We start from the raw sequence: 18818 nt of genomic DNA, 5'->3' as shown, positions 1-18818 counted from the left end.
GATAGTTGCTCTGTAAAGATGTTTTACCCCAAAGGAGAACAGAGACTTGGGGCTTTAAAGCAGGAAAAAGCTTTTCTTAATACCCTTAGATTTTTAGTGTATTCACCTTTTCTCCTGTAGTTTTCTGTTTTGAAAATTTACTTAAGACTCTCTGGTCTTATAATTTTACAGTGTATTTAAATTCCTTAAGGAATAGAAGAATTATTTTTAAAAACCTTAGTTTGCTAAATGAATTGTAACTTACGAAACATTACTTGAGGCCCACATTTGTTATACGTGTGTGTGTGTGTGTGTGTGTGTGTGTGTGTGTACTTTTGGTTAACTTTATTTTAAAACTAGTTATATACTTAAGCAAATTAGAACAGAAGAACGATACAGTTTCATTTGTGCTTTTCTTTAACTACTTCCTTATCTAGATATCAGAGTTAGTGACCTTTCAGCATTGTTACTCAGTGTATTTGCCTAGGCACTTTTTGATATAGGATCCTTTTAAAATTTAGGCATTTTGGGGCCAGGCGCGGTGGCTCACACCTGTAATCCCAGCACTTTGGGAGGCCGAGGCGGGTGGATCACGAGGGCAAGAGATCGAGACCATCCTGGTCAACATGGTGAAACCCCGTCTTTACTAAAAATACAAAAAATTAGCTGGGCATGGTAGTGCGTGCCTGTAATCCCAGCTACTCAGGAGGCTGAGGCAGGAGAATTGCCCGAACCCAGGAAGCAGAGGTTGCAGTGAGCCGAGATTGTGCCATTGCACTCCAGCCTGGGTAACAAGAGTGAAACTCTTCCTCAAAAAATAAAAATAAAAATAAAAAAATAAATAAAATAAAATAAAATTTAGGCATTTTGTTTGCAAGCCTGTAAATTCTATTTTGAACGCAAGCTTTATTTTTTAATGAGTTCAGATCATACAGTGTTTTCCTTTTTTAAGTAACCTCAGAATCCCCACGGGCTTGCAGTTTTATAGCCATGTTACTTATCTTGAAATCTTAGAAACCTGTATTCTTTCATATTACAAATAAAGTTATAGGGAATTTTCTTTCCCATCCCATATCTGTGGAGCCACTGCTGGACAGGAGAAAGGGGTGATAGAATTTGTAGAAGGGAGACTTAGTAGAAATCATGTGCTGGCTCTACATTGCACTCTACCAGACATTTAAAGTCAGTTAGCTGTTACTGTCCAGTGCTTATATGAAGGAAAATACAAATTCCAGAGATAAATTTGGTTTTTGTTTTGTTTTTTCTCTTAAAAAAATTCTCTTCATTTTTCTTTATTTACCACCTGTGCTTAATTTAGTATCTGCCTCTGAATATAGCAACCTATTTCATTTACAGTAAGCGTGTCCATCTTTGTTTTTTAAATAGAGGGTTCTGAACTACTGAACTACAAATTTTGGAATATAGAGAAGCCAGTGAAGATACATAGTTCATAAAAACATCATGGCTTTTATAGGAAAGGGAAGGCAGCATTTGAAAACACATAGTCAAACTTACCAGCTTTGTGACTTGTATGCAACCTTTTTAATCTTTGTTTTCCTTGTCTGTTAAGTAGGCTTGGTGATACATATCCAGCAGGATTGCTGTGCAGATTAAATGAAGTTATATGTGTAGTGTATCTGGCACAGTGTCTGACACATAGATGCTCTTTAAATTTTCAACCCAGTAGTTTCCTTTTTTTTTTTTTTTTCATATGTAGATTGTTTCCTTGCTCTATGACTTTGAAGAGTATGTCTGAAATTCACTCTTTAGAGAGTCTGGAAAAAAAAACTCATTTCCTCTAATAATTAGAGTTTTTACCGAGTTAGGAGCAAAATTTCTCTTTAGGCAGATTTTGTTTTCCCAGTAATAAATAAACTTTATACATGAAAATGTTGAATTTTTAAAAATCTTGCATATAGTAAACATTTCAAACATTTCCTTCAACCTATTAGCTTCTGGAATGTTCATTTTCATTTGGAATATATAGCGATAGAGAATAATGGAAAATATGGTGATTTCTATTTATTTTATATTGAAATAAATGAACGCTAATATTTCTAATGTGTTAATATTTTAATTTGCTAAGCAACTCAACTAGGAATTTAAATTCACAGAATGCATTTTTTTTGGGGGGGAAATAACATGCATGAGAAGGGAAAAACTTCGTCTTTATTCCATTGTAGCTTGATGTTTTTTTCCTTACATTTATATAAACATCTTTAACAATGAATGATTCAATAAAATATTAACTTATATTCACCTTTGCCTGTAGGAAATAAATACTGTGAAACTTGCAGCAAACTTTGGGAAACTTTGCACAGTCCCCCTGGACAGCATTCTTGTAGACAATGTTGCACTACAATTTTTTATGGGTAGGTAAATCAACTCTATTTAAATGATACAGCCTTTGAATATTTTTATGTCATAAAGTACACATAAAATTTAGTATCTCAACCATTTTTAGGTGTATAGTTCAGTGATATTAAATGTATTCATGATGTTGTACAGGCATTACAGCCATTCATCACCAGAACTATTTTTATCTTGCCGAACTGAAACTCTACATTCCCCACCCCCTCAAACCCTGCAACCGTCATTCTGCTTTCTGTCTCTCTGGTTTTGACTACTCATAAGTACCTCACATAAGTGGGATTGTACAGTATTTGCTTTTTTGTGACTGGCTTACTCACTTAACGTAGATATGCACTCAGGTTTTATTCATGTTATAGCATATGTGAGAATTAACTTTGTTTTTTTCATGCTCAATAATATTTGTGTTTGTGTGTGTGTGTGTGTGGACACGTGTGCACATGTGCGCTTCTCCCCTCCTCTCCACTTTTCCTAGTTGCTCTGCCTAGTACTTCAGTACTACATTGAACAAAAGTGGCAAATGCTGGCATCTTTTTCTTGTTCCTTATCTTAAAGAAAAGTATTCTGTCTTTCACCATTGAGTATAATATTCACTGTGGGCTTTTTCATATGTCACTTTTATAATTTTCAGGTAGTATCCTTCTGTTCCTACTTTATTGAGTGTTTTTGTCATGAAAGTGTCTTGAATCTTGTGAAATGCTTTTTGTGCATCAATTAAGATATGTGGTGTTTATCCTTCATTCTATCGTGCTGTATTACATTGATTGTTGTTGTTTTTGTCTGTTCAGCCATCTTTGGATTCCGGGATTAAATGCCGCCTTAGTTATGGTGTATAATCCTTTTAATATGCGGCTGAATTTGTTTTGCTAGTATTTTATGGAAGATTTTTATATCAGTTTTTATAAGGAACATTGGTCTGTAGTTTTCTTGTACCATTTTTATCTAGCTCTGCTTTCAGGATAATGCTGGCCCCACAGAATGAGTTAGGAAGTGTTTCCTCTCTAATTTTTTGGAGAAATTTAAAAAGGATTGCTATTATTTTAAATGTTTGATAGAATTCACCAGTAAAGCTCTTCAAGTCCAGGTCTTTTCTTTACTGAGGATATTTGATTACTGATTCAGTTTCCTTACTACCTGTCAGCCTCCTCAGGTTTTCAGTTTCTTTATGATTTAGTCTTGGTAGATTTTCTGTTTCTAGGAAGAAAAATCTTGGTAGATTTTTCCGTTTCCACTAGGATATCCGATTTATTGACATACAGTTGTTTATAGTACTCATAGTACTTTTAGTGTCATAAGTAATATCCCCACTTTCACTTCTGATTTTAGTAATTTGAGTCTTCTCTTTTCATCCTCCTAGGTAAGTGTTTGCCAGTTTTGTCACCCTTTTCAAAGAATCAACTGTTGCTTTCACTGACTTTTACTATTGTGTTCCTGTTCTCTTTTTTGTTTATCTCTGCTCTAATCTTTATTATTTATTTCCTTCTGCTAGCTTTGGGTTTAGTTTGTTCTTTTTCTATTTCCTTATGTTGTAAAGATCTCTAACTTTACAACATAAGGAAAGATGATTTGAGATCTTCCTTTTTGCTCTGTCCCATGAGTTTGGTATGTGATGTTTGTTTTCATCCATCTTTACATATTTTATGATTTCTCTTGTGATTTCTTCTTTGATTAATTGGTTGTGTGTGTTTTAATGTTTTCACAGGGTAAGTAGGGTAAATAAAAAGTGTGTTGATTTCCAAAAATATATGAGTTTTCCAGTTTTTATCCCTTTGTAGTTGAGAAGATACTTTGCTTGATACTCATTTTTAAAAACCTTGTGAAACTCAGTTTGTGGCCCATTGTATGGTCTGTTTTAGAAAATGTTCCATGTGTACTTGAGAAGAAGCTGTATGCTGTTGTTGGGAAGTGTTCTGTATGTTTGTAAATCTACTTGATATATTGTGTTAAGTTCTCTGTTTCCATACTTCTGTCTGGTTATGTTCGTTAGTGAGAGTAGAACATTGAAGTCTCCAACTCTTAATGTGGAACTGTCTCTTTCTCCCTTAAAATCTGTCAGTTTTTGCTTCATATATTTTGGTGATCTGTTACTAGCTATGTAAATGTTTATAACTGTTGAATCATTTTGCTCTGTTGAATCTTTTATTAATATAGAATGACCTTATTTATATCTTAAACTTTTTTTATTTCAAGTCTATTTTGCCTGATACTAGCATAGCCCTCCCTGCTCTATTTTGGTTATTCTTCACATGTGATGTGATTTTTATCCTTTCTCTTTCAGACTATGTATGTCTTTGTATCTAAAATCTTTATAGATAGCATATCATTATATTAATTTTTAAATCCACTTTACCAGTCTCTGTCTTTTCATTAAAAAGTTTAATCCACTTACATTTAAAGTAATTATTAATAAGGAAAGACTTCTGTCATTTTGTTGTTTTCTACATGCTTTATATCTTTTTTGTTAAGACTTCTTTTGTATTTAGTTGATTTTTTTTTTTGTAGTGACATGATTAAATTTTTTTCTCATTCCTCTTATGTATATTATGTAGCTGTTTTCTTTGTGGTTACTATGGGGATTACATGTAACATTCTAAACTTATGACACTGTAATTTGAAATTATGTCAGCTTAATTTCAGATGCTTTCAAAACTTTATTCTTTACAGCTCTGTCCACATGCCTTTTTTTGATGATGTCACAAAACTAAGTCTTTACAAAATGTATGTTCAAAATATGGGCTAATAATTCTTTTAAATGAGTTACTTTTGTAACTTATGTAGAAATCAGGATGTGCAGTATCAAAGTACACAGTATTCCTGGCTTTCAAACTGATAGTTGATTTTTAAAAAGTTGTCTCAAATCACATAAAAAACAGAAAAATAGAGTTACCAATCATTGTTAAAATAATACTAGCTTTTATAATTGCCTATATGTTTATTTTTGCTGAGACGTTTATTTGTTCATACAGTTTCAAAGTACAAAGTTAAGATCTAGTGTCCTTTTATTTAATTTACTCTTTTATTTTGCAAGGCGGGTCTTAACGGTAATATACTTCCTTTGCTTTTGTTTATCTGGGAATGTCTTATTTCACTTTCATTGTGAAGTACAGCTTTGCCAGATATAGGAACTCGGTTGACAGTATTTTTCTTTCAGTGCTTTGAATATCACTCCATCACCTTCTGGCCTCCACAGTGTCTTGAAAGAAATCTGATAATCTTTTGTATTTTTTTGTATGTGTCGTTTTTCTCTTTCTGCTTTCGGATGTGTGTCTCCATGTCGGTATCTTTGAATTCATCTTACTTGGAGATTGTTGAGCTTTTTGGATGTTTATACTCATGCCTTTCTTCAGATTTGGGAAATTTTCAGTCATTTTTTCAAATATGATCTGACTGTTTCTCTCATTTTTCTCCTTGTAGAACTCGTACATGTAATTGGTCTAGCAGGTTCCTTAGGCTTTGTTTACTCTTTTTCATATTTTTTCATTCTGTTTCTTGAACCCTACAACTTTTATTATTCTGTCTTTACATTTGCTGATTCCTCTGCCTGCTCAAATCTACCTTAAATTTCCTTTAGTGCAGTTTTTACTTTAGTTATGTACTTTTCACCTCCATAATTTTATTTTGGTTTGTTCTATGTTTTCTATCTCTTTATTGATCTTTCCATTTTGTTCATTGATTGTTTATGACTTTCTTTACATCTTCCTTTAGTCTTTTGGGCGTCTTTAAGGCAGTTGTTTTAAAGTTTTTGTCTAGCAGAACTTCCATCAGGTCTTTTTTCGGGACAATTTCTGTTGATATATGTTGGCATTTTTTGCTCTTTGAATGGGCCACACTTGCCACGTACTTTGTATGCTTTGTGTGTGTGTGTGTGTGTGTGTGTGTGTGTGTTTGTGTGTGTGTGTGTGTGTGTGTGTGTGTGTGTGTGTTTATGAATAACTGGCCATTGGAATCTAATAATGTAGGACTCTGGAAATCACTTTCTTTCCTTTCCTCAGGGTTTGCTGTTTTTTATTTTTATTTATTATTTTATTTTTTATGTTTTAATATGTAGGCTGTCTATGCTAAGGATCAGACTGAGGTATAAACTTAAGGTCTTTTCAAGAGTATTCTGAGCTTGTGCTTTTCTCTGGATATGCATAGTCACTTTCTAATTTTCCCACATATGTGGTTGCTTTGAATGTCCTCATTTTTAACATGTGGTTCCCAAAGGGAGAAAAAGATAAAACTGTAGGAGGCAAGGGAGAAAGGGTGCCAGTCTTTTAAATCCCTTGGTCATTACTTCAGCAGGAAGGAAAGGGGCTTGGACCAATCAAGGGATACATAACAACAAAGGCTCCCTATTTGTCCGCACCTCTGTGATCAGAAGCAGCCTAGATCCTAAATATTTGAAGGACAAGGTGTTTTTTTGTCCACCCTAGTTCCTACTTGCTGTGTACAAGCTAATCCTGGAATGCATGCACAGCTACTTGTTCTAGGGGGTCTGGGCCTGTGAAATGGGTAGGTGCAGTTGTGCTAAGAGCTGAAATGGACTGAAATTAACCAAAGCTCACTTCCCAAGTCCTTCCCCTGAATGTTGCAAGTCTTCAGTAGATTCTAGAGTTCCAGATTAGTTACATCAGATTCTGCCATTGTGCTTGTTGTGGAAGTGGAGAGAGAATTTTGGTGCTTCACACTCCCACATCTTCTTTGAAATTTTTAAGAATTTTAAATATTATTAAATTTTAAGTAGTTAATATTTTGCATGCTAAATTCAGTCCACCTTTTATTCTCTGAAATGTTTTTCTTTAGAAATAATGGAGGTAGAGCTTTATTTTGTTTTGAAGGAAATAGTTGTCTTAAGTAATGTGCATTTAACAAGCTGCTTTTAAAGTAAATTCTAGGAGATTCTAATGCAAATTAAAATTCATTGAGAGAGAGTACTTTATTGGGAACATACAGTGTATATAACCTGTTTGTATCATTTTTTGTTCATGTGTACATGAGGGATTTTGTTTTTATACCATTTTAGTATATACATTTTTTATTTGTATCTTATTACTATTACATTAGAATTGCTTTTATGTGGAGGACATTTTCAGTAAATATACATTTTTATTTTTGTGATTAAAAAATATATGTGGTTTGTTGAGTTGTTTTTAAAAATATGTTTAGAAATATTCATATTATAACAATCTTTATTGAGAGCAAATGTTGAATATTTTACATTACAAATTTATTCACTAGAGATTTTATCATGAAAAGTGGGATTTTAAAAATTCCAAAATAGATGCCTTTGCTTATGTTTTTAACATAACTGGTTTTTTGCTTAACTAATTTACAACTATATTTTCACCTCAGACATTTGCTAAAACATTTCGAAATGTAGAGTTTTAAATACTTGAAACTTTAATCCTTCTTTACTTGTCATACAGCTACATGGACCCTAAATTGTGTAACACTAATATTCATGTTGTTATGGATTTTGATTGGTAGATTACATGCAGCAAACTGGAGGACAAGCACATCTGTTCTTTTGGATGACAGTGGAAGGATACCGGGTTACCGCCCAACAGCAGCTAGAGGTTTTGTTAAGTCGTCAGAGAGACGGAAAACATCAAACCAACCAAACCAAAGGTCTTTTAAGAGCAGCTGCTGTTGGAATTTATGAACAGTATTTATCAGAAAAGGTGAGGGTGTATTTTGATTACTGTTTTCTTCTTTAGCAGTATGATTAATAACTTTTGTAATCCATTGCTCATGCCAGGCTGACTACCTCACAAACATTGTCTCCTTTATTCGATAACAATCTTCCTGTCTGTCTTTATTCTCATTTGAATGAAGACTCTGATGTTTAGGTAGTGAGATTATCATGGCCAGCGTCGTGCAAGTACTAAGTGACAGAATCAGGTTTCAAGATCACACGTTAGATTCACCACAGGCTGAAAGTAAAATGATAGAAAAAGATAAACCATGCAAAGGAAACAAAAGAGAAGAAGGATGTTTTCATTCTTAGGATCAGGATGGTAAAACAGTTGTAAATGTATATGCATTTAATAACAGAACCCCCAATACATGAAACAAAAATTTGCAGAAATGAAGGGTAAGAGAGACAATTCAGTGGCTATACTTGGAGACTTCAATGCCCCACTTTTGATATTTGATAAAACAATTAGAAAAACATCAAGGATATGCAAGACTTTAGGAACATTACAAATTACTTACTGCTATCGAATAATATATATACTATATTAGCTAACTATAGTTCTATAGAATGTATAATACATCTGTAGAGTCTATAGAATATTACATATTATTGTATAGATTATTATAGAATGTATAGAATACATATATGGAATAGAATTGCTTTAGAATTTATAGGATAATATGTGTATATTATTCTATAGACTATTTCACCTAACGACGGCAAAATGCACATTATTTTCAAGAAATGGCTGCAAAATCCACATTATTTTCAAGAACACAGGGAACATTCTCCAAGATAAATCATTTGCAAGGCCTTAAAAGCCATCTCCATTTAAAAGTATTGAAATCGTTCTTGGATTGAAATGGAATCAAATTAGAAATGAACAAAAGGAAATTTGGAGAAACTACAAACAATTGAAAATTAAATAACATATTTCTAAATAGCCTCTGAATCAGCAAGAAGTGACAAGGAAACTAGAAACTATTTTTAATTGGGAAGAAAATGCATTTTATAAAAATTCATGGGATACAACTAATTAGTGCTTAGAGGAAAATTTGTAGCTTCAAAAATGTCTAATTAGAATAAGGATCTAAAATCAACAATCTTAAGTTTTCACCTTAAAAATCTGGAAATGAGAAATAAACCCAAGGCAAACAGAAGAAAGGAAACAAAGATTATTATGAGAATCAATGAATAGAAAACAGAAAAGCCATAGGGAAAATCTGAAGCTAAAAGTTGATTCTTTGAAACTATCAACAATATTGACAAACCTTTAGCTAGGCTGGCCATGAAAAAAATGAGAGAAGACAGATAACCAAATTCATAAATGAAAGAGGAGACATGACCCTTGACCCTACAGAAATTAAGAGGAGTAAGCAAATATTATGATCAACTTTATGACAACAAATTAATCAACTTTATGACAACATATTAAAGTGGACAAATTTTTAGACACAGATTACCATACTAACTCAAGAAGAAATAGAAAATAAAATAAATTGCTTAATAAGATGTAATTCTTACTGGCTATAGAAAAGATGCTAAAATCTTTGGTAAAATCGTATTTTTTTAAGAATAGGACAATAAAAAAGGCCTTCTCTAAATTAAAATACTTTTTGAATGAAAATGGAGAAAAAGATTGCAGTAAAGAGAGTTTCTCTAAAATTGGTAGATGATCTTTGACAAGGCCAAAAGCAGCCTAGAAAACAATTGACAGACTGACCTGAGTTGTTTGATGTTACATGTAGGTTGTGATAAACACTCATTTAGTGAGCAAAATGACTCTTGTTTTTGAAATAATATTAAAAACAAAAAGTCACTAGAAAAGGACAGCCAGCTTAAACAGGATTTTCTGTTTCTCTCCTAAAACAAATTTATTTGGAATTGAACTTCAGTTTCACTAGTGTATCTGTGTATTTAAAAACCATTTTTCCTCTTAGAGAGATTTAACTTATGATGACATCATTATGCTTCAAAGTATTTAAAAATGAGCATTGTAGACATGGATAGAATTTAGACATGGAAAAGACCTAATTGGCAAACATTGATCTACCTACCAAACAAGCCATATATATAGCTTTTGGACGTTTTTTTTGAGAACCAAAATCAAATTTCTACACATTTAAAAACCTGTTTTTTTTGGTGGGAGTGGTTGTGGGGGCAGATGGAATTTTGCTGTTTTCGCCCAGGCTGGAGTGCAGTGGTGTGATCTTGATTTATTGCAGCCTTCACTTCCAGGGTTCAAGCAATTCTTTTGCCTCAGTCTCCAGAGTAGCTGGGACTACAGTTAAAAATGTGCTTTTAAATTAATAAAATACCAGTTCTTATATGCCCAAATTATTTTGTTGAAAGGATATTTAGGCCAGGTACTGTGGCTCACACCTATAATCCCAAAGCGTTGGGATTATAGACGTGAGTTCTCCTGTTTCCAATGCTTTGGAATTATAGGTGGGAAGATTGCAAGAGGCCAGGAGTTTGAGACTAGCATGGACAACTTAGTGAGACCTTGTATCTACAAAAAGAAAAAGAGAAAAGAAAATTAACTGGAGTTGGTGGCACAAGGCTGTATTCCTAACTACTTGGGAGGCTGAGCCAGGAAGATTACTTGATTCCAGGATTTCAAGGCTGCAGTGAACCATGATCACCATTGCATTTCAGCCTGGGTAACAAAGCAATATTCTGTCTCTAAAAAAAAAAAAATTAAAAAAAAAATTTATTTAACTTAATCCTTCACATTGAATTGACATAAGAAATAAGTGTGAGGTGGGCTTGAAAAGAGCAGAGTTAAAAGTCAAGGTGAATTTTTATGTTTGACCATATTAAGTGCTAACACTGCATTAAAAAATACTCTAAAGGCTACAGGCAGTTCAGGAAAGTATTTTATTAGAGAAGGAAACAGAAAAAGTAAAACTATTCTGCATCATGGACTAGACAGAACAGTCATTGTTTATTTCTGTTAAATATAGATAATACCTGTTTTGCATGTACATTCTGCTTTTATGTACATTTGTCTTTTAAAAAGACTTTCTACCGAGGATCAAGCTGAAAACCATCACTCTCAGCAAACTGACACAAGAACAGAAAACCAAACACTGCCTATTCTCACTCATAAGTGGTGGTGAACAATGAGAACACTTGGACACAGGGAGGGGAACATCATACACTGGGGCCTGTTGGGGGTTGGGAGGGCCGGGGGAGGGATAACAGGGGGTTGGGGGATTAGGGAGGGATAACATTCGGAGAAATACCTAATGTAGGTGATAGGAGGAGTGGGTGGATGCAGCAGACCATCATGGCATGTGTATACCTGTGTAACAGTCCTGCATGATCTGCACATGTACCCCAGAACTTAAAGTATAATAGAGAAGAAGTCTTTCTATATTTTAAGTAAATACAAAATAATATAGCCTATAAAATTTAAATATCCTACAGAGTTTTTAAAGAAGTTAAATTGGTATATCAGAGGAGAGAAACATTGTAAATGACATACTGTTGTATTTTTCTCACACTGTTAACTAATTCCATTGGTTTGTTTAAATAATAACATTTACATGATAGAAAAGTAAGCCATACACATTAGAAGATAATTTTGGAAAAACATTCATTCTTATATTTTCACATTGAAGTAATAACAAATGAGTACAAATATTTCTTTTTTTGAGACAGTCTCTGTCACCCAGGCTGGAGTGCAAAATCTCCCTGCACCCTCTGCCTCCCAGGTTCAAGCAATTCTCTTGCTTCAGTCTCCTGAGTAGGTGGGATTGTGAGCATGCGCCACCACACTCAGCTAATTTTTGTATTTTTTAGTAGAGATGGGATTTTTGCCATATGGGCAAGGCTGGTTTCCAACTTCTGGCAAGTGATCTGCCTGCCTTGGCTTCCTAAAGTGCTGGGATTACAAGCGTGAGCCACCATGCCTGGCCATATAAATACTATTTTTATATTACTTTTTTTGGAAGAGGGGATTCTGACTGGTTGTGTTTCATATTGCTACACTAAAAGTGTAGGATGCGGCTTACTCCATTTCTGTGTACTTGAGATATACAGGAAAAAGTAAAGTTTAAATAAATTTAAAATGTTATTTTTCAAATTCGCCTTTTTGATTTCTTAGTTTAGTGAGCTTAGAGGGCAAATGAAGGCAAAACCAACTAATATCATATTTCTCTAATATTTGTCACATACTGAAGTTGTTCAGTTCTCCTGTTTGTATTTCAGGGGAACTCCACTGCCCTCTGAAACACGAAACATCCCCCTCAAAAAACAACCACTACACAACCTACTTCAGTGTACTAACAAAAGTGTTGAATTGACAGTGGGGCATTAGACATTGTATAGCCCTTTGCCTACGTATTTATACTCTGATGTTTACTTTTTTCTCCTTAATTTGTCCAACTCATTCCTCATTTTATTGGATCAATTAGAGAAGTTATGCAAATAATGCTTTTTTTTTTGTAAGTTTCTCAAAATCATCTCTAGAACTCATTTACTCTCCAGACTTTTCAAAACTAAAAATGCAAAAGTTTACATGCTGCAGCTGTTGACATATCTTGCTTTTCAGTGTTTTTTTCTTTCAGTAAAGTAATTTTGAAGTTGAAATGTCAAATTTTGTATTTTCCTCTGTTATCTGTATTGTTGTATACTTTGAAATGGAAGCTCTTAAAACAATTTTAAAGGTTTTATTTTTTCCCGTTTCACACTGGAACTTTGCTGCAACGTTGTTTATAAAACCAAATTTAGGATAACGGTAGTCTCTTTGAAGGCCATTCAGAAGGATTCGCTAGTGTCAAATAATAAATGAAATGGCTTATTCTTTCAGCAGTCATATTAATGGACATCTAGTACTACTGAATACTAAACACTGACTCCTAATGACAGTGTTTCCTGTGTGCCAGACACTATGCTGTATATCTTATATAGATCTCTTGTAATCCTTACAATAATCTTAAATAACCTTATATAGTATTATCTCCTTTTTACAGATGGGATAAATGAAGCTTAGTGAGAGATAACTTGGTAGGAAAAGTTGGGATTTAAATCCATGTTTGTTTACCAGTCTATTATGTAGTACATGAGGAAGAGAAGGTTTTGGTCCTGTTTCAGCCCTCTTAAACATCAAGGTGTCATTTACAAACCAGTGATTCTTACCTGCCAATTATTTTCAATAATATGATTCCAGTATTATCATGCTATTAACTTGTATTTAGAAATTACAGAGAAGATTACTATTTTTTTTTTTTTCTGTTTGTTAGGCATCTCCAAGAGTTACTGTTGATGACTATTTAGTAGCAAAATTAGCAGATACTTTGAATCATGAAGATCCAACCCCTGAAATCTTTGATGACATTCAAAGGAAGGTATTATTATGTACAGCATTTATCATTTTTATCTTTTTTGAGAAAAAAAATGTTTTTATGTAATGTAATTAGTTTAAAAAAAACTTTTAAAAGTAGAATGGTATTAAAAAGGTAAGCTATGGCAATTACATTTCTCAATTCCAGAGCTGTAAACCAGTATTTATGTTTATTTCTTTAATTTTCTGAGAAAAATCCTTAAGTTGGGTTGTTTTATTTGAATTCAGTTGTAGAGCTACATATTGTAGTCTCAGAATTTGATGAATTGATGCCATGTAAATAACATGCCTCTCAAATTCATTTTAATATGAGCCTTGAACCTTTACATATACTCATTTTTTAGAAAGTACTTCCCAGAATATGCTGTCTTGTGACTTGCATTGTAGTAGGATTTTTTTCAGTATAATTTAGTTATTGGAAGGATCAGAGGAAATCATTAGTTGGGAAATAGTCTTATTGCTGACAACTTGTAACTATGATACATTATGGCAAGACCTTAATGTATCTTTTGGTGAAATTGTATTTCATAGCAATCACCATGTATTTGTATTAATTGTTGAATATCTTGATTTATTTCACCAAGGTATATGAATTGATGCTACGAGATGAAAGATTTTATCCTTCCTTCAGACAGAATGCACTTTATGTGCGCATGTTAGCTGAGCTTGACATGTTAAAAGATCCTAGTTTCAGAGGATCCGACGATGGGGATGGAGGTAAGGTGGCACACATTTTACACGTATATGCATGTGTATTTATATGTATTCTGCTTACCAAAAAAAGAACTTTTATACAAGTTAAAAATGTTATTGAAGTCCAAATATAATGTACTTAAAAATCTACAAATGAATGACAAAGTTTAGTGACTGTACTAAATTAAAATGTTGAAATTTTAATAATGGATTAGAATATAACTATAGAAGCCTTGAATTTTTAAAGAAGAATGTTTTCAGGTGAGTCACTAAAATATTTTTATGGAAGTTTCTCTTTTGCTAATATTCATGATTAACAGTAGAATTATTGAGAAGATTTAATATGCAGTAAGTAATGACTCAGAGTATATCATAAACTATAAAGCAGGAGTCCCCAAACTTTTTACACAGGGTACCAGTTCACTGTCCCTCAGACAGTTGGAGGGCCGCCACATACTGTGCTCCTCTCACTGACCACCAGTGAAAGAGGTGCTCCTTCCTGAAGTGCGGCGGGGGGCCGGATAAATGGCCTCAGGGTGCCATAGTTTGGGGATGCCTGCTATAAAGCATTATAAAACTACAGTTTTAGATATCTTTAATTGTATACTTTTCCAAATCCTACACAGAGTGAGAGACTTTTGAACTAGAAAAAGTTATGAGTCATTTATTCCAACTATCAGTTTTTTTCAAATGAGGATAATGAGACCTGATTAACATGTTATGGTGAAAAAAATGGTTTAAGAATCAGAATATTTAGATTTTACTCCCATTCTACCACTTATTACCTGGGTGATGTTGACCAACTACTTAAATTTCTTTAAGCCTCATTTTTCTGAGTTGGTAAATCTGGAATAAGACTTAATATCTTAAATTAGTCACTTTTCGATTTAAATGGAATTATGCATATGAAAATGATTTATAAAGTAAAACACAAGTATCGGTTTTTGTTAGTAAATACTGTTACATAAGAATAGCGGGAGGCATAGCCCTTAGAACGCAAGTTTCCAAAATCTTAGGCCCAATTATCATTTACTTGTGATTCAGTTCAGAAGTATTTATTAAACTCTAATTAAATATCTAGGATTTGAAGAACTTGCTGGTATGTTCTACCACGTAAATGAACAAGGTCAATAAAAAGTAAATGGAAGAGATTTAAATATTTTAAGAAAGTGCTTCAGTTATGACCATTTACTTATGAATAGGTTTTATGGACAAGCACACTTGGGAATAGAAATACAATAGAGCTATTAGATAGTGAGCACTACTTTAAAAAATACCTCTATTATGGAAGTCTCCCAGTCTCTCCTCTCCTCCACCTCCTATCCTTCTGTCTACACTAGTGAGGTTTTGTTTTTTAAATTATCTAAGAAATCTAGTTACCAAAGTTTACATCTAAATTTTAATAACTTTTATATTGATTATGAATCTGATGCCTTGGGTTTTTTAATTAATACTCTTTCAAGTTTATATGTACAATTGGAATAATCTATTAACTGCATTTGACTGCATAAAGGAAGTTTTTTAAAAAATAAATTTTTTCTCTGTGAGTTGAATAGTAAAATTTAATATACCTCTGGTTTGTTGTATAATATATATCTGTACTTACTATCTCTGTTGAAAAATGTTCTTTTATAGAGCTGCTATGAAATTTGCAATAGCAACTCTGTGTCAACTAACCATCCTAAAATGACTGCTATAAAAGTTTCCGTTGTTTATACTAATTTTATCTATTTTAGAAATTTCTTAGTATTTGTGAAATGGATTTGCTGTATGACTCAGAGAAGACAGAGTCATAACCACCTAATTATATGGTCTTCTAAGTAATGTGTAATTTAAACTGGTGACAGTAGCAATGTATTCTATGGAAGTAATTTTTTATCCTATAACTTAAGAACTCTTCCAGTCTTTTAAATGGACTTTTAGCTTCCATTCATATCTTTGCAGGCAGACTGTCTTCTTCAATACAACTATTGGAAGTAATCGCAATCATATACTGTATTTTTTTAAAACATGAAGTACATTAAATTCTTTTTTTCTGGAACTGGTTTTGATCTGAAGTAAATATGCTTCTCTTATACATCAGTCATTGAGTAACCCCTCACATTTGAATCATTGATTGCAGTTTGAGATTATATACTTACATATCTTACTGTCTTTCTAGGACATTGCTTTCTAATATTGTGTTTCTTAATGATGAGTTTTATACTGTGAAATTACCTATCCTTTTTTTTGAAACCATTTGAAAAAAGTTTGTGGAGTGATGGGTATAATATGAAACATTATTATTAAAATAACTGTCAGCTTTTTGTTTTTGTCAGTGTTTAGATTTTAGTCCACTGGTTTACGTTTCTTAAATAGTAATGCTTCTGATTTACCTTTTTATAAGATTATATAATCAAAAATAGGCCTTTCCACATTTTTTGTTATAAATTAGTTTTCTGACTTAAAATTAAGCTACTCAGTGCTACATGTATTTTTTAAACATTGTGAAATTTTAACTACATTTTAGATATTCTGAAATAATTGTCTAATCTAGGGATTAATGAGTAGCTGCTGTTTTTAAAAAGTAGTCTACAGTTGAGCATAAAATTAATGGACCACATCTTATCATATGGCATAGTACTGTATCCTCTGGTGGTTTTTCTTTGCTGGGTTAGGAATTTCATTCCTATTTAACCAAACTTAACAATAGGTAGAGAATTAGCTGGATGGCTTGATTTTGCTTACTGTCTCTCCTCTCTCCTTTTCTCCTCATTTCTTCCTTTGCCCTTTCTCTCTATTCATGATTACTTTCTTTAGTTATTAAATTATTTTAAAAGTAGATATTTTCTCCTTTATTAAAAGAAGGTCTCACAGTCTTTTAAAATTATATGAAGTATGCTTTCCTTTTTAATTTTAATCAGTCTGTTTATCCCTCACACTACAGACTGATTTTATTTGTAATCTTTCTTAATTTAGTGAGACAGAAGTTACAAAATAGTGCTGATGTTTCCATTATTTTTCTCCCCATATTGAACATTGCTTTCTTTCATTTTCTAATATTTGTAGATAGTTACCAAATTCTTGATTAAATGTGGACCAAGATTGATTTCATACGGTATTTCTGGATCTTCTTATTGTTGATCAAGAAAGTAAACTCTGTCTTATTTTGCTCCCAAATTCTCCTTTAACTTGATTTGTCTTTGGTGGGAAGATTTAAGAGGTGGGCAGACCACAGAAGAAGTAGGAGGCATATAGCATATAATTGAATAAAGAGGATGGAGTACTATTTACTCATTTTAAGTATCACCAAAGGATAATCCTAGGTGCAATTCCCGGTTTTTTGTAACCAGAGGGCTGAAGAACCAAGAAATGTTCTTTAGCATTTACAATAAATTTAGAAGGCAGTATCAGCTGCCTCCTTGTAGAAGTAGTCTTGTTTTTTTTTTTTTTGAAGACCCATTTAGAGAACCAAATTCATAAATAACCTCTTAAGTGCTAGAAACCTTGCATTAAACTGTATATGAATATTGCTTTACCATAGATTTGTTTATATATTTAATAAAGGAACACCTTAACTGGTAACCTAATTTTCTTAGATTTATGATACAACCTAAGGGAAAAGATTATTATTTGACATTAATGTTAATAACCTAAAATTGACTTACTCTCTAACATAATTTTCCTAGTTGCTTTTTAATTAAATGGCATTGCATATGGAGTTTTAAGTGTCTTTTTGTCTGTTAGTTGTATATTGATGTAAAAATTTGGACTTCCAGTGTTTTCAAGAAAATCTACCACCAAGAATAAGAGGACTTAATAGACCTATTAAAAATCAGGCTCTTTATCCCTCACACTACAGACTATTTTATTTGTAATCTTTCTTAATCCAGTGAGACAGAAGTTAAAAAATAGTGCTGATGTTTCTTAATGGGTCTCATTCCGCAGTGTTTTCCTCATGCTTACATTGTATTAGGCAATTTAATTTGATACCATGAGAATAAAAACATTTAATAATTTCTCTCCTGAACACGAATGCCTTTTTGGTTTTTTCCCAGCTATCAGGTACATATTATATTGTCATTTAAATGTCTGGCTTGCAACAGCATGGAACTTTAAGGGATCAAGTTTTTGGGAGTGTTCCACAGTTTTGTTTTGTTTTTTTTACTGTTATATCTTGGCTTATGTGACTTTCATTCTTGGTGTTTGAACCTTAGATAAAGGAACTATTTTAAAGTTTTTTGCTGTATACTAAGTTGAATTTCCCCCCTGCAGAATCTTTTAATGGGTCTCCTACAGGAAGCATAAATTTGGTAAGTACTATTATGGGTACTTTAATTATGAAAGTGATTTGAAAATAGTGTAAAAGACTGAGCCTTAACATAGGTAAATACATTATATATAAACAGGCCCCCAAATCATCCTTTAGTATTGTAAAAAGTTACTATGCTTTTAAAGAAATGCTAAGTTCACAATATAAGGTATCTATGAATTAGAACTTAAAAATATTTTATCTTTACTTTAAAAATTGGCTTAGGTTACACCTGCATAATTGCTTTTGTGCATTTTATAAATAAATTGATTTTGTTATTTTCTGTTCCAATATTTATGTGTTTAAATTACTGACCACTGCTGTGATAGGCAGTTAGTTTGTGACACACAAATGTTTATACTTTTTGTTTTAGACCTTTTGTAATAGCTATATGTTTTACAGGTAATTTTTCTTAGGTGTTATCTATATTACCATGTTTACTTCTAAAATAACTT

The 18818-nt window shown here is 32.6% G+C and overlaps 1 protein-coding gene across 3 annotated transcripts in view; it reads left to right on the top strand.

Annotated features, from left to right (window-relative positions):
* The window catches only part of SNX13 (sorting nexin 13), a 131978-nt gene that overhangs the window by 83911 nt on the left and 29249 nt on the right, over positions 1–18818 (top strand). For all 3 annotated transcript variants that reach the window (XM_010349340.3, XM_003938679.4, XM_074379570.1), the window contains 5 exons: positions 2252–2351; positions 7819–8012; positions 13279–13383; positions 13964–14096; positions 18327–18364. In XM_010349340.3, coding sequence (XP_010347642.1) covers positions 2252–2351; positions 7819–8012; positions 13279–13383; positions 13964–14096; positions 18327–18364 — 570 coding nt within the window. The remainder of the gene's footprint in view (positions 1–2251; positions 2352–7818; positions 8013–13278; positions 13384–13963; positions 14097–18326; positions 18365–18818) is intronic.

This window comes from Saimiri boliviensis, chromosome 10 (assembly GCF_048565385.1).
Source record: "Saimiri boliviensis isolate mSaiBol1 chromosome 10, mSaiBol1.pri, whole genome shotgun sequence".
Lineage (NCBI taxonomy): Eukaryota > Metazoa > Chordata > Mammalia > Primates > Cebidae > Saimiri > Saimiri boliviensis.
Note: the sequence above shows the minus strand (reverse complement) of the source record. Positions and strands in the feature narration are given on the sequence as shown.